The sequence below is a fragment of the Triturus cristatus genome, chromosome 11, assembly GCF_964204655.1.
Source record: "Triturus cristatus chromosome 11, aTriCri1.1, whole genome shotgun sequence".
In the NCBI taxonomy this organism is placed as follows: Eukaryota; Metazoa; Chordata; class Amphibia; order Caudata; family Salamandridae; genus Triturus; species Triturus cristatus.
Genome location: NC_140594.1, coordinates 266537495 through 266552948, shown reverse-complemented (window position 1 = coordinate 266552948; position 15454 = coordinate 266537495). Strand labels below are relative to the sequence as shown.

Below are 15454 nucleotides of genomic sequence, written 5' to 3'. Positions count from 1 at the left end.
GACCTAGATGTGTGATACCCAACCCACAACACTGTTACGGAGACTGTAGTACATCTGTCTTTATGGTGACCATTATACTGTATGCAATCTTGGGAGGGTAGGACATGGTGTATTGAATGAGTGAGTATGTATGTTGGTGTGAGAGGCCAGTATGCAAGTGTGGTCAATTTATAGGGGTTTCACATATGTATCTGAATGACACAGATAGCATTGTCCATGTAAAAAAACAATGCGCATGGTGACTTTCTGTAGAAATTGTTGACTATTTATATTATAAAATATGGAAGAAAACTACAGACAAAATTAATGTTTTTTACTCTTTTTGATATAAATGATGAAATAATGATTTCTAACAAATATATTTTACGTATAATTTTTTTTTTTATGTTCATTATGTACTCATTGCGAGTAGCCCCATAGAGCTGTAGTCAGCCTACATAAAAGCAATATAGTTCCAGTGGGAGCTCTCTGTGTTGATTTATGATGGTTGTTGCCCCCTTTCTCCCAGACCTCAAAATTAACTCATAGGGGGCTTCCTTGGTAGAGTGAAATGTCGGAAAACTACAAATATGCAAAAAACGCCGTGGCTACACAATCACATAAATCCAGTGGTCCTGCACATAACCAAGAGAGCTAAACAGACTCCATGGTTCAACAAAGATTTGCATGAGGCCAAACTTAAACTGCACCAGACTGAACGTTCGTGGTGCAGAAATTATCTAGAAGAATTTGAAACACAATATAGCAAGGGACAAGTTGAATACAAAGTAAATCAATCAACCAATAAATCAATGGCTTGTAAAGCATGACTACTCACCTGTAAGGGTCTCAAGGCGCTGGGGGGGAGCTGCTGGTCCATCGAAGGTGCTTTGGTTTAATTGAAGAACCAGGTCTTGAGGTCCTGATTTAAGGCAGTGATGGCCATTGCCTGAGGTGGAGAGAAAGGGCGTTCCAGGTCTTTGCTGCGAGGTAGGAGAAGGATCTTCCTTCGGCTGTGGTCTTGCGGATATGGATACGTGGGACGGTAGCCAGGGCCATTTGGGTGGAGTGGAGGTCTCTGATGGGTATGTGGAATGTGAGGCAGTAGTTGAGGCACGCAGATCCTGTGTCATGTAGGGCTTTGTAGGCATGTGTGAGGAGCTTGAAGGTGATCTTTTGTTGACTGGGAGCCAATGGAGATCTCTGAGGTGGCTGGTGATGTGGCTGTGGTGGGGGGATGTTGAGGATGAGTCTGGCAGGCGTTATGAGTGTTCTGCAGTTTCTTGAGGAGTTTTTGGGTGATGCCGGCGTAGAGTGCATTGTCGTTGTATATTTTGCTGCTGATGAGTGCATGGGTGACCATCTTTCTGGACTCGGTGGGGATCCCGTTTGAAGATCTTTCAAAGCAGGCATAGTGTGTGGAAGCAGGATGATGAGACAGCATTGATCTGGTAGTTCTTTGTGAGCGAGGAGTCCAGGATGATGCAGAAGTGCCGCTTGTGGTCTGTGGGTGTGGGGGAGGCTCCAAGTGCTGTAGGCCACCAGGAGTCGTCCCAGGGAGATGGGGTGGAGCCCATGATGAAGACTTTGGTCTTTCCTGGGTGGAGCTTGAGGCAGCTGCTTCATCCAGGTGGCGACAGCCTTCATCCCGTCATGAAAGTTGTTCTTGGCGACTGTAGGTTCGTTGGTGAGGGAGAGAATCAGCTGGGTGTCGTCGGCATAGGAGACAATGTGGAATCCGTGGTTCCTGAGGATGGCTGCAAGCAGGGCTATGTAAATGTTGAAAAGCGTGGGCCTCAGGGAGGAGCCTTGAGGTACTCCACAACTGAGCTCTGTGGGTTCCGAGAGAAACGGAGGTAGTCTGACTCTGTGTTCGGCCGGTGAGGAAGGTGCGGATCCATTCCAGGGCTTTGTCGCGGATGCCGGCGTCATGGAGTCTTGTGCCTAGGGCGTGGTGAGAGACGGTACTGAAGATGGTCAAGAGGTCCAGGAGGATGAGGGCTGCAGTTCCGCCTCAGTTGAGGAGGGCACTCTGTCATCTGTGGCGGCGTAGAGGGCGGTCTTGGTGCTGTGGTTGCTTTGGCAGCAAGATTGGGAGAGGTCCAGGATGTGTTCGCTTCAATGAACTCGGAAAGTTGGGCATTGAAGGAGAGAAATGGGTCTGAAATTCTTGAGGTCTTGAGGTCTGTCGGGTCAGCTGAGGGTTTCTTTAGCAAGGGGTTGATCTATGCGTGTTTCCAGTCTTCCGAGAAGGTGGCAGAGTTGATGGTGCGGCAGAGTTCTAGGTCGATGGTAATGCCTGCTCTGTTGAAGATGTGATGCAGGCAGGGGTCCAAGGGTGCTCCGGGGTGGATGCTCTTCATGATCTTTAGAGTGTCGTCTGCGGTGAGGGGGGTCCAGCTGAGTAGGGTCTGTTGGGGTCCGGTGTTGTAGGGTATGGTGGTTGCGGGTGAGTTTGAAGGGTCTTGAGTATCACGGCTGTTGAAGCTGTCATATATCTCCTTGATCTTGCAGAGGAAGTAGGTGCTAAGGTTATTTCAGAGGTTTTTGGGGGGGGTCTGCTGTCTCTGTGCTGGGTCTGATAAATTATTTGACCACGGTGAAAAGTTCCTTTCTGTTGAGTGCAATGGTGATGATCCTTTCTTGTAGCTCCGCTTTCATCGTTGTTCTGATGAGATGGTGGTGTGCGGTGACAGCGGTCCTGAAGGTCTTGCTGCTACTCCATCTCTTCTCGAGCCGTCTACATGTGCATCTGGACTCATGAAGGGCGGGAGGCAACCATCTGGCTTTTTTGGAGTGTTACTTGCTTGGGTCTTTCATCAGGGAGCCAAAGTGTCGGCGCAGTCGGAGATCTATCAGTGGAGGTTGCGTGCAGTGGTGTTGGCATCTGCAGATGTCGCTGGAGGGGTTTTGCTGAGGGAGGTAGTGAGCTGTTCTTCGGTGACCTTGTTCCAACTTCTTTGAGGGTAGAGGTAGGCGTGGTGGTGTACGGTGGGTTTGGTGAACTGGAAGTGGACGCAGCAGCGGTCGGGCCACAGGAGCTTGGTGGTGTGGCTGAAGGTGATGTTGTCGCTGGTGGAGAAGATGAGGTCAAGCATGTGCCCCGTTGAGTGGGTTGGGGAGTTGACCAGTTGTTTGAGCCCAATGGTGGCTAGTTTTTGGGACAAGGTGTTTTTGTCATTGGGGTTGTCGAGGTGGAAGTTGAGGTCGCCAAGGAGGATGTAGTCTGTGGAGGCGAGAGCGTGGCACGCGATGAAGTCGATGATGGAATCGCTGAGGGGTGGGCAGGGTCCAGGGGTCTGTAGATGAGGGTGCAATGGAGGGTGGTGATCGGGTTGGTTTGGACCTGGAAGTGGAGGTGCTCCATGTTGGTCAAGAGGTCGTCTGTGTAGGTGGGGAGGCGAAGGGTGCTTTTGTGTACAATGGGGATGCCCAGCTTCCCTGTCAAATGGGAGGATAAATTAAAACAACAACTTAATATGCTTAAATCAGGATCTCATAAGGCTACTTGTCCACCAGCCATTCTAAAACAAATGCCTATTGCAATAAATATCCCGTCATTAACATTAATTAATACGTTGCTGCAGCAGGGATCTGTACTGGAGGCTTTAAGCATGCAGAAGCGATTCCTCTGCTTAAGAAGCAGAGAAACATTACAATAGTTTTGAAAAACTACTGTCCAACCTCGTTACGTCCTAACAGACAACTACCTTCCTTCCCCTACTGCAAGCAGGTTTTCGACTTGCTCACAGTACAGAGTCGGTGAAAACAGCAGCTATGGACGAATTAAGATGAGAAGAGCTTCATGGAAGGACTGTGTCCTTGGTTCTTTTTAGATCTTTCTGCTGCTTTTGACACTGTTGATCGTACAATTTTGATTGACTGTGTAACAGAGGCATGGTTGTAGGGCAAATCCCTTGAGTGGGTCAAGTCCTTTATACAAGGTTGCACACAGTCAGTGAAACTTGGAAGTTACATCTCCAAAGCAAGTGGACCTCAATGTGGAGTCTCACAGGGCTCCTACCTGTCAACTCACTTGTTTAATTGGTACATGAAATCACTAAGAGTGGCAGTAACAACATCAGGATGTAGCGTTTATAATTACTGGGATGATTTTCAACTAATATTTCAACTATTATTTCACATGGTTAGTACCCCAGCATCATATGAAAAGTTTCAAACAATATGAGATTTATAGCTAGTTGGATCTGGATGGCTAGAACTCAGTGGAAGTTAAATACTGATAAAACTAAAGTAGTCTGAATAATAGGACTAATCTTTGGAGGGCCAATTTCTAGCCAATAGATCTTGGTCCAACACCCGCTCCAGTTTCCCTTGCTTGGAGTTTTGGGGTAGTGATAGATGGAAACCTATCATTAAAATCCCAAGTAGGGGCTTCAGTGTAAAAAATGCTCTTTTTGTGAAAAACTCTGAGGAAGATTGCACATTTGCTGTCTTTTGAAGCAAGGAAGTTAATTGTAACTTCAGCTATCAATTCAAAACTTAATTATGTTAATTAGGTCTATGCGGGTCTTCCCCACAATGCCCTGCATAAGCTTCAGATTATCCAGAATAAATCAGCACATTTGACTTTTCTCCTTCCTCGGTATTCACATTCTATGCCATTGCTTAGACAGTAGCCTTAGCTTCCAATGCAGGAGTGTATTTGATTTAAGGTGTGCTGCATGGTGTTCAAGGGCCCGATTCACAGAACTAACTTAAGACAAAATCCTAAACTTACTACCATTTTGGTATTCACAGAAGGCACTTACTCATTTTGGTATTCACAGAAGGCACTTACTCATTTCGGTATTCACAGAAGTTAGGAGTCCTAACTTTAGGACTCCTAAATGCCTTCTGTGAATACCGAAAGTCTTAAAATTAGGATTTTTCTCAGTTTAGGAGTAGTAAAGTTAGGACTCCTAACTTTAGGACTCCTAAATGCTTTCTGTGAATACCGAAAGTCTTAAAGTTAGGATTTTTCTCAGTTTAGGAGCAGTAAAGTTAGGACTCCTAACTTTAGGACTCCTAATTGCTTTCTGTGAATACCGAAAGTCTTAAAGTTAGGATTTTTCACAGTTTAGGAGTAGTAAAGTTAGGACTCCTAACTTTAGGACTCCTAAACTGAAAAAACTTTAAGACTTTCGGTATTCACAGAAGGCATTTAGGAGTCCTAAAGTTAGGACTCCTAACTTCTGTGAATACCAAAATGAGTAAGTGCCTTCTGTGAATACCAAATTGAGTAAGTGTCTTCTGTGAATACCAAAATGGTAGTACGTTTAGGATATCTTAAGTTAGTTCTGTGAATCGGTCCCCAAGAGTCTATACAACACTGGCAATATCTTCTTGGCATAAACAGTAAATAAGGGCATACCTTCTAATATTCTGAGATCCAACGAGGCAAACTGGCTGGTAATTCCTAAATTGTGTAAATATAGGGCAGGAGGCCGTAGCTTCTTTGTAGTTGCCCTATCTACATTGAATGCTTTACCAGATAGAATTTGGCTGGAGAAGGACAATGGACTTTTTGCTGATTGCTAAAAACATTGTTATTTAAACAGGCTTATTGCATTAAGGGACTTCTAGTTAGGTTTTCAACCATTCTAGTTCTATAAGTGCCAAGAAACTGTTGGTAAGCGTACTCTTTTCAACATATCTATAGCAAAGGTGATTGAACCATAGGGCTTTAAGCTCATATTGTATGCTGATGACACACAAGTGTTACTCTAGTTTCAGCCAATTTCACAGATCACTAGAAATGCATTTTTAGGGCTGCCTAAAGGTAGTTGCAAACTGGATGGAGTTAAATTGCTTGAAACTTAATACTGATAAGTCAGAGGTATCGGATTTTGGTAACCCCTCTCTTTTTGATCAGAACTGTCTTTGGCCACATTCTCTGTGGATTCCCCAAATCCCCCCCCCCCCACCCCCAGAAACTTGGGGTAAAATTTGATTCAGATCTTTCCTTTAAATCCCATATTCGGGATAACATTAGATTATGTTTTAGACTTTTAAAATCTCTATTTAAGCTTCTAAAATGTTTATCAGTGAATACCAGGAGATTAATTAGACAAGCCCTTGTGACCTTCCGGCTAGACTATTTCAACTCTCTTTTTTCGGCATTTCTTATAAATCTCTCCACAAACTACAGATTATAAAAAATGCTGCTGCTCAGCTCATTCTAAGTCTCTTGAAAGACACCCTCTGAGACTCATGCAGTTGCACTGGCTGACAACAGAAACATGGATCATTTTCAAATCTGTGTTAATCATCTTTAGAGCTGTACAACAGAAAGGCCTGCTCTTTCTTCACCAGAGATTAAGCTGGTATAGGCCAAAGAGAGACTTGTGGTCCTGCAATAAGTAGCTTCTAGCTATACCAAGAGTTAAGCGAGATACCAATAGGGGATACATCTTCTCATGTTTGACGGATAAGCTATGCCTGCCCTTGATGCGTAGAAAAATGGTTACCAAATCTTGGTACAAAAAGGACATGAAGACTTTCCTTTTTAAGCAAAGTTAATTGTTGATCAATAATTATCCTACTGGTTAGCACCAGGACACTTCTATGAAGCAGCGGTTAGTGCTATGAAAGTAGTATTTTATTCATTAATTCATTCAAACATGCAGAAAAGGAATTACAACTGCCTGACAGTACCATACTTCTATCAAACACTTCCAAAGCATTTATCTAAATACCTATTCTTAACATGCTGGAGAGTGTGTTCTAAGGCAGGAGATTGAATGAATGAGGTTTGGAGACCTCAGTTGGGGTTTGAAGAGCATTATTTAAACTTTGTGAGATTGGCTGACATTTGTAGGTATCTACAAACTACTGTCTTGATGAACGGTGTATGCACACTTAAGTCTAATGAAATATTAAATCTTTTCTCTTTTTAGAATGGACTAAACCACTACTGTTTCCTTGTCTTCTTTGTCGAGTGTTCCCTAGCAGCAACATTTATTTTCTTCATTATTCCGGAGACCAAGAACAAATCTTTTCTTGAAATTAAGGAAGAATTTCAGCGACTAAACAGAATGAAAAGCATCCTGAATCCTGAACAAAATGGAGAGATTGTGTTTGGCACAGACTTGTAAATGGCACAAAAATATTAAGCACTTAGTTATTGTGTTAATCTACGTCTTTCAAGGTTTTCTTCAACATAGAGTCACAGGTATATTTGCTGTTTATTGCAACAAAGTGTGTAGCTTAAAATATTATGTTGTACTACCATTTATGCTTAGGAACCAACTATTGTTGTCCGCCATATGAAATATATATCTATTCATGACAAATTGATAAACGTCTTTTATGAATGATGGCATGTATTGTTGGTACCACCAGTTCTACAGGAACAGAAAAGAGACAAACAGTGATGTTGGACAAGTATAAATCGGATCCGTATGTCCCTCCCATGCGGAGTCCCACAGGGATCATCTCTAAGTCCATCCCTTTTTAACGTGTACGTATCTGAACTCGCCTCTCTGATCTGAGAGTTGGGCTTTAGTCTCACGTCCTACGCCGATGACACCCAGATAGTGATGGCAGCGAACAAACATCAAGCCTTCCCCACTTTACAGTTTCAAAATTGTATGAGGGAAATAAACAGTTGGATGGGAAAACACTGTCTTTAGCTTAACTCTGAGAAGACCGAGGTAGTAGTCTTCAGTAATCTGCAACCCAGATGGGATAACCTCTGGTGGCCGGCAGAGATGGGTAAACTGCCAAAACCAATTCTGAAGGTTAAAAATCTGGGAGTTATGATTGATAATAAACTAACACTATCCTATCAGACAAATGCCATCGTTTCTGCCTCTCATTTTTTGAAGATTTTATCTTACATCCCCACTGAATCTAGAAAGACGGTCGTAACCACACTGATTCAGTCAAAACTGGATTTCTGCAATGGGCTCTACCTGAGCATGCAGAAGCAATATCAAAAAAAGCTTCAGACAGTTCAAAATGCTACTGCAAGACTTCTGCTGAACATCCCAAAGCATGAATCAGTAGCCAAGGAAATTCGTAAACTCCACTGGCTTCCGGTGGCACAACGGATTAAATTCAAGTCACTGTGCCTAGCATACAAGGCATTGAGCAATACAGGACCTATTTTTCTGAGGAATCTCTTTGCCTGCTATGAACCGTCCAGACAGCTACGCACCACAGGTGCTAGACTTATGAAAGTTCTGAGAATACAGTCCTCATATTGGGGCGGCCAAAGTTTCTCCTGTGGCACCGCAAAACCCTGGAACATGCTCCCAACGGAGCTCAGAAATGCAAGCTCCCTCACCATCTTCTTGAAGGTGATGAATACAGGCCCCAGCTAGGCCCGCAGGACACAAGGGTTCGCTCTCCTGTAATGGAATCTACAAGGAAGTTGGCACGGAAACTGCAAAGTACAAAGACAGCATTTATTAACCCTTAAGGGTGGTCCTACAATCCACACAACACTCTTCAGTATTGCATGGAGTAGCACAAAGAACTTACGTACATGGTCCCCTTTTATACACAATAGAGGGGCTCATAAGTGGGTGGATACAACATGAGGCCGAAGAACATTACCATTTATGGTCATTTTCGATACTGAATCAATATGTGGGCGGAGCTAACGCACTCCTTGAGCCCGCGAAAACATGGTCAAGCAAGGCTAACTGATAACAGATGTGGTCAAGTCTGGGCATGCGCCAGATGGACAAATGAGCTATTTATAGACTGTTACTAGGCAGATTACAAGAGCAACTAACACAGAGGTTGGACTCTTCTCGTGGGGAACACGTGGAAGCATGACAATACAAAATGGAGTCCAAGCTTCGGTCAACATAACAGAGAAAACACGATCTATAAAAGGGGGATTAATGTCTTTAGTAAATGCTTAATCACATCGTTGTTTCAATTTACAACAGACGACCCTTTCAGCATTTACTGAAGACATCCGGTTTGTTAGGATAATCATCATATATGTCAATTGTCATCATTTCTTCAACTTCTTTTGCTAAACGTTTCTGGTGAACAACATCGGCAATAGCTTTCTTATCAGGGATACAGAATGATACACATAATGAGCAGAGCAAGGGACCACATTGAACGCAGATACAGCACGAAAACAGAACCGCTACAATAATGCAGAGACCAGTTAGAACCTTCCATCCCCAGGCGGTAATTAACGCCCAAAACCATCCAGAAAAGGACCAAGTGCCGTTTTCTGTATGGATCTCAGCTGCAATTTTATGCAGTTTATTGATGGCATTATAAACTGATGGCGTATGATCAGGGATAAACACACAACAGCTACTTCCAATAATTTTACATGCTCCTCCTCTGTCAGCTAGCATAACGTCTAATACCATACGATTCTGTAATGCAACAATTCTAGTAATCTGCAATTCCTCCGTAAGATTCCCAAGAGCAGCAGCAGTCTGATTTGTCACAGCTTCTACCACTCTTGTTAATCTTCGGATCTTCCTACTGTTCAGGGCAGCTCCAACAAAGAAAAACAGTCCTAAGTTAAAATCAATATACTGCTGCAGACTGGTGTCAGTCTGATCTACATCGTCAATTGATAAAGTACGTTTATACCTATTTACAGTCACATTATTCAATAATTTCAGATCCTTATGATAAGATGCGGGAGCTAGGAATACAGGAGGTAAAAGAAATGATACATAGCATACCCCAGACCACCCAGCCGGCAGACGGTAATAACCTTTATTTCCACACACAAAGTACGTATTATGGGAGGCTAAGAAGGTACTATTGTTCAACCCATCAATATTCAAAACAGTAATGCAATCACTAACACCAACAGGGATGAAACCCACACTCTGGACACACAGGTCCGCCTGAGCTTGTGCTACTTGAATCACAAATTTATCCTTTCCCACAGTGTCTCTTGTGTTCGTGAAGATGTAGGGAATGGATTCATTGTCTGGTCGGTACTCTTCCCACTCCCAAATTGTCCCATTCGCTTGTGGATACCCATTTTTGTCTTGATGGCATTCTTTATTGAGTCTGAAGAGCAATCGTCCCACTGTCGGTTTCCGAGTGGCAAAAAGCAAAGTATACCATGCTCTACAAGAGCCATTATGAGAGAAAGGAAGTGGTATAAATGGCGTTCCTCCTTTCTTCTGATGAGCTGGCATCATCCCACATATCCAACAGTTCGTAGCATTCGTAGCAACGTGGGTATGATGCAGCATCTGGATGAAAGTGTTATTCAAGTAAGATTGTCGATGCTTCAACTCTTGATACGGTAATGTATAAAAGTAGTGCTCCTCAGGCACCGGAGTTGTCAACACAAGAATCTTCCGAGCGGGAGTTACATCCTCCACGAACCATGTGGTTATCCCAACAATGGCTACTGTCAACATGAACCCTAATGCACAAAGGATTTTCTTTTTCTCCATATCAAAACAAAAATAAAAACCCAATATCTTCCTGAAACTAAAAGTCTGTCAGAACTCTTCCCCTTGGGCAGCGGTTGATTTCTTCACCAGCGGGCCAAGACGGGTGTCGCTACACTAATGCAGGGCTGATCCCCCCCCCTTGCCTCATCGGCTCTCCGTTTCACTAACCCAAGGGCCGTTCTGACAGTATGTCCCGGTACTGGAAAACTCACTTCCTTGGTCGAAGATGATATCGCCTTCCTCCAGGAGTCGCGTGGTCCAGAAAAAGCTCCTCAGTGGCATTTGGCTCCGCAGCACGGCCTGTCTCTGCAGCCAAAATTTCTCGTTGATCGGTCAGCACGGCAGGTTCTACCAATCCGGGCGGCACCTTCCTACAGTGCAGAGAGTGGATCCAATTCTTTCGGTTGGAGACTCGCACAGCCGTCCTCGTTGCGAGGAGGACCTGCTCAGGGCCCACCCATCTCGGCTCCAAACTGTTCGTTCTGTCGAAGACTTTCACCATGACATGGTCACCAGGCCGGAGACCATGTCCTTCGCCGGTAGACCGATCAGGGAGCGCCTCCCGGACCTGTTGATGAATAGAAACCAAGTTATCCGTTAACTGTGCCAGATAATCACTCATCATCACACAAGGTACATCATGCACAGCCTTAGGTTTTGGCGGACCCCAAATATTCATTGGGCGTCCGAAAACAACCTCATATGGTGTAAGGCCAGTTCGAGAGTGCGGTACTGATCTAATTGACAATAACGCCAGTGGCAGAGCGTTTGGCCAAGTCAAAGACGTCGAAGCTTGAATTTTGGCGATCTTAAGCTTCAGTGTACCATTATACTTCTCAACTAGGCCTGCAGACTGAGGGTGAAACACGGCGTGGAACTTCTGAGTGATGCCTAGGCCCTTCAAGACATACTTTATAACATCCGCTACAAAGTGAGGGCCATTATCACTCCACAGAAGTCTACAGACGCCATATCGAGGGAAGAACTCTTTCAGCAGCAGCTTCGCAGTAGTCATTGCAGTATTGTCTTTCGTAGGGTACGCTTCAACCCATTTGCTGAAGGCGCAAACCACTACTAGAACATACTTCAGATTGTTACAGCGCTCCAGCTGGATGTAATCCATCTGCAGAACCTCAAAGGGTGCAGTGGGTGTCACAAATCCTCCTGCTGGAGTTCGAGTACCCTTTCCTGGGTTGTACCTCAGGCAGATCATACAGGTCTGCACCACCCTCTTTGCTGTGCTAGCAATCTCTGGATGCTCCCAGACTTGGGTAAGCAATTTTACAATTGCGGAAGCTCCAACATGTGCTAGCCCATGTGCCATCTGAACCATAGGTTGTACAAAGGCCGTGGGTAATTTCCATCTATCCATCTGTTTATTTCTCCAGCAGCCCTCGTCATCCAGTTCTCCCTCGCTAGCCCATTGTTCCCGCTCTTTGTCAGAAGCGGTCCTTTGCATTTCTCGCACTTCCTCCTTCGCATCATGCCATCTCTCCACCTGTGACTTCACTACATACATGGCAGTAGTACCGGGCTGCATCGCAGTCTCCCGTGCTACTCGATCCGCTAACGCATTCCCTTCTCCAACTTTATCAACCACTTTCCTATGGGCGCTACACTTAACGATGGCAATTTTCTTTGGGTATGTCAATGCAGTTAAAAGATTATGAACTAACTCTCCATGCATTATCTGTACTCCATGTGACGTTAAAAACCCTCTCTCCTTCCAGAGTAGGCCGAAGTCATGCGCTACTCCGAAGGCATAGCGGCTATCTGTATAAACATTCACACATAGTCCTGTACTGAGCTCACATGCTCGTGTTAATGCTATCAGTTCCGCTGCTTGAGCTGATTTCTGTGGTATGCGTGCTGTCTCCACTATCGTGTGTAATGTGGTAATTGCATATGCTGCTGAAGTCGTACCATCTGGTAGCTTCAGACAGGATCCATCCACCCACAGTTCTCCATCTACATCTGGAAAGGGCGTATCCTGGAGATAAATACGACCCTTTGTTTGTTCCTCAGTCACGAGAATACAATCATGCGCTTTCCGCGCCTCAGGCTGGGTTTCGGGGTATGGCAACAATGTTGCCGGGTTTAACGTTACGCACCTTTTCAACGTAATATGAGGAGCCAAAAGCGTCAACTCATATCCCGTTAAACGGGCACTGGTCAACTGCTGCATCTTTGTTTGATTAAGCAGGGCATCAACAGCATGGGGGACTAATACCAACAGCTTATGAGATAACACAATTCCCTCGCTTTGGCGTATTGACACAGCTGTCGCCGCAACCGAGCGAAAACACCCTGGTAATGCTCGGGCGACAGGATCAAGTACAGCCGAAAAATATGCACATGGGCGCTGCTTATCGCCGTGCATCTGTACTAAAACTGACAATGCACATCATCTTTCTCATGCACATACAACGAAAAGGGTTTTGCATAATCAGGGGTCCCTAACACTGGTGCTGAACAAAGGGCCTGTCGTAGTTGCTGAAAAGCAGTATCACACTCGTCTGACCAAGGGATTGGAATAGGCGTGTCCTTTGTCAAGAGGGCTAACAATGGCTTAGCTATGTGCGAAAACCCCAGTATCCACTGTCTACAAAAAGAAACAAGGCCCAAAAATGCACGCACATCCTTCTGTGTGGACGGTCTCGGTGTATCCAAAATTACTTGGATACGATCCGGTGTGAGTGCACGTCCCTCCTTAGACAAAAGGTGACCCAAATAAGTCACCTTTGGTCTACAGAATTGCAATTTCTTCCTAGATACCTTATGATTGTGGGACGCTAGAAAGGAAAGTAAGGATAACGTACTTTTTTCACACAACTCCAGGGTGTCAGCCGCCAGCAAGATGTCATCAACATATTGAATAAGGGCGACCCCCTCGAGCAGAACAAAAGAATCCAATTGTCTTTTCAAAGCCTGACTGTAAATGCTAGGGCTTTCTGTGTAGCCCTGGGGAATCCTACAAAAACGATAAGATCTATTATTTAATGTAAACCCAAAAAGATATCGGCTATCAGGGTGAATGGGAATGGAAAAGAAGGCATTTTTCAAATCAATCACTGAGAACATGGTCGCCGTAGGCGGGACCAAGGTAAGCAACGTCGTGATATCGGAAACCACTGGGTATTGAGGTATCACGATCTTGTTCACTTCTCTCAAATCAATTATAAACCGATAAACTCTGGCATCCGTATCCTTTTTCAGTATGGGAAGAATCGGACTGTTACAAATGTTATAGGGGACTTCCTCGACTACCCCAACCGTTATCAAATCCTGCACTATCTGTATGAGAGCCTCCTCACCCTCCTGGGAAATACGGTACTGTGGGAGGCGTGGTAACACCGCCCCCTCCTGGACGCTAATGTGGACCGGTGGAATCACCATTTGTCCTACATCAGTATCCGAAGTTGCCCACAAAGCACGAGGGAGGGTAGATAACAGCGCATCCTCTGACATCGCACACATCCGTTCAGATCGGGGGTAATTGTCATTCAATATTACCCGCACCCCAGCAGGGGAGCAGCGGATAGTAGCCCTAAAATGCTTTAACATATCAAGACCCATAATATTGTCCGGTGTGTACGGGGCAAGCAGAAACGGACAGGGTGCAGAAAAGGAATCAACCTTAAACATGAGGGGCTGTGAAAGAGGGCTTCGGGAGAGTGTACCGTCAAACCCTACCGATGTGACCATTAAGCCGGATGGGGGAGCCCCCGGAACCAATTGCTTAGATAGCGCACTACGTGTCGCTCCTGTATCCACTAGGAACTGATCAGTAGAGCCCAAAACCTCAGCCGATACATAAGGGCCCTTCTGATCGACCGGCACCTCAACTGATTCTAACCCCCATCCAACGCATTCCTATGCATGCTGAGAGTCATGGTACCCCGACCGGTCAATCCCTGACGCTTGATACTGATGCTGGCGATCGAAAACATTTGATCTATCTCGGTGCTGCCCAGCAGAATCAAAACGAGCCTGTTCGTTAGAATTCCCTCGAAAGTTCGAGAAACCCCCTCTACCTCGGGGGCCACCGTGGGTATGCCCATGACGCGATGCATGCAACACCGGGCAGTCCCTAGCCCAATGACCCGATTGCTTACAATACGCACATTGGTTCCTATTCAAATCAGATCGGCCCGAGGGAGGACCATAAGATCCTCCCCTACCTCTATTACTACCCCGTCGAGGCGGGCCATAGACTTGCGCCAACATCACCTTTGTTTTCAAATCTTTCGACTTCTTCTCCTCCTGGCCCTTTGCTTCTTGCTCCTGACGCTCATAATACTGGGCGATAGTCAGGAGGGCCGTCGGTGTAGCGGAGGACCAAGAACTTTCACTCGCTTTTAGACGGGCCGCAACTGCCGGCAGCAGATTAGCCACATATTTATCCGCAAAAAAGGTGGCGTCCCGTATCGTCGGTAAGCGACTGTCCACTAAAATCATGAAACGTCTCCTCAAAGCGCGTAAAGAAGTCCGCAACTGACTCGTCAACTTTCTGTTTACATGCTGCTAACATATTCCAGTCAATCTTTTTAGGGGGGATAATTGTCTTCAACTTAGCCACAATAGCAGCAGGGAGATCTAAAATATTCTGGGGCGGTTTCTGCGCAGGCTTCCTCTCCCTATCCTCATCCTCCAGTTCAGACCATCGAGCCTTAAAAGTGGCGGCATCATCTACCTTTCGCACAGATCGCCACATATCTGGTGGTAGAATAAGCCCAAAGAACAAATCTATATCTGCCAAAGTCATAACGCAAGAATTCAAGGCCCCCTCAACTTCTTCATAGAAGGCCGCTGGATTCTTGCGGGGGTCGGGCAGCGCATTCTTCAATGCCATAACATCAGCCCTATGCCATGGAGTGTAAACCCAATTATACACAAAATATCCCTTAGCATCGGCGGAGGTAATGTCCGAGCTAGTCCCCGCTCCTTTAGGAGGAACATACAAAGGCGCCGCCTCTCGCATTGGTTTAACATGCACTATGTCATCCTTATCTGACTGGGAGGTGGATGAATGGCCCTCTGTTGTGCACGAATCCGACTGCTTCTCCTCCCCT

The 15454-nt window shown here is 45.3% G+C and overlaps 1 protein-coding gene across 1 annotated transcript in view; it reads left to right on the top strand.

The window, feature by feature from the left end:
• The window catches only part of LOC146783986 (solute carrier family 2, facilitated glucose transporter member 11-like), a 408912-nt gene extending 400292 nt beyond the window's left edge, over positions 1-8620 (top strand). Inside the window, exon 12 of the mRNA XM_085633328.1 lies at positions 6879-8620. Within this exon, the coding sequence (XP_085489454.1) occupies positions 6879-7076 (198 nt within the window). The 3' untranslated portion in view covers positions 7077-8620. The remainder of the gene's footprint in view (positions 1-6878) is intronic.
• Positions 8621-15454: the final 6834 nt, after the last annotated feature.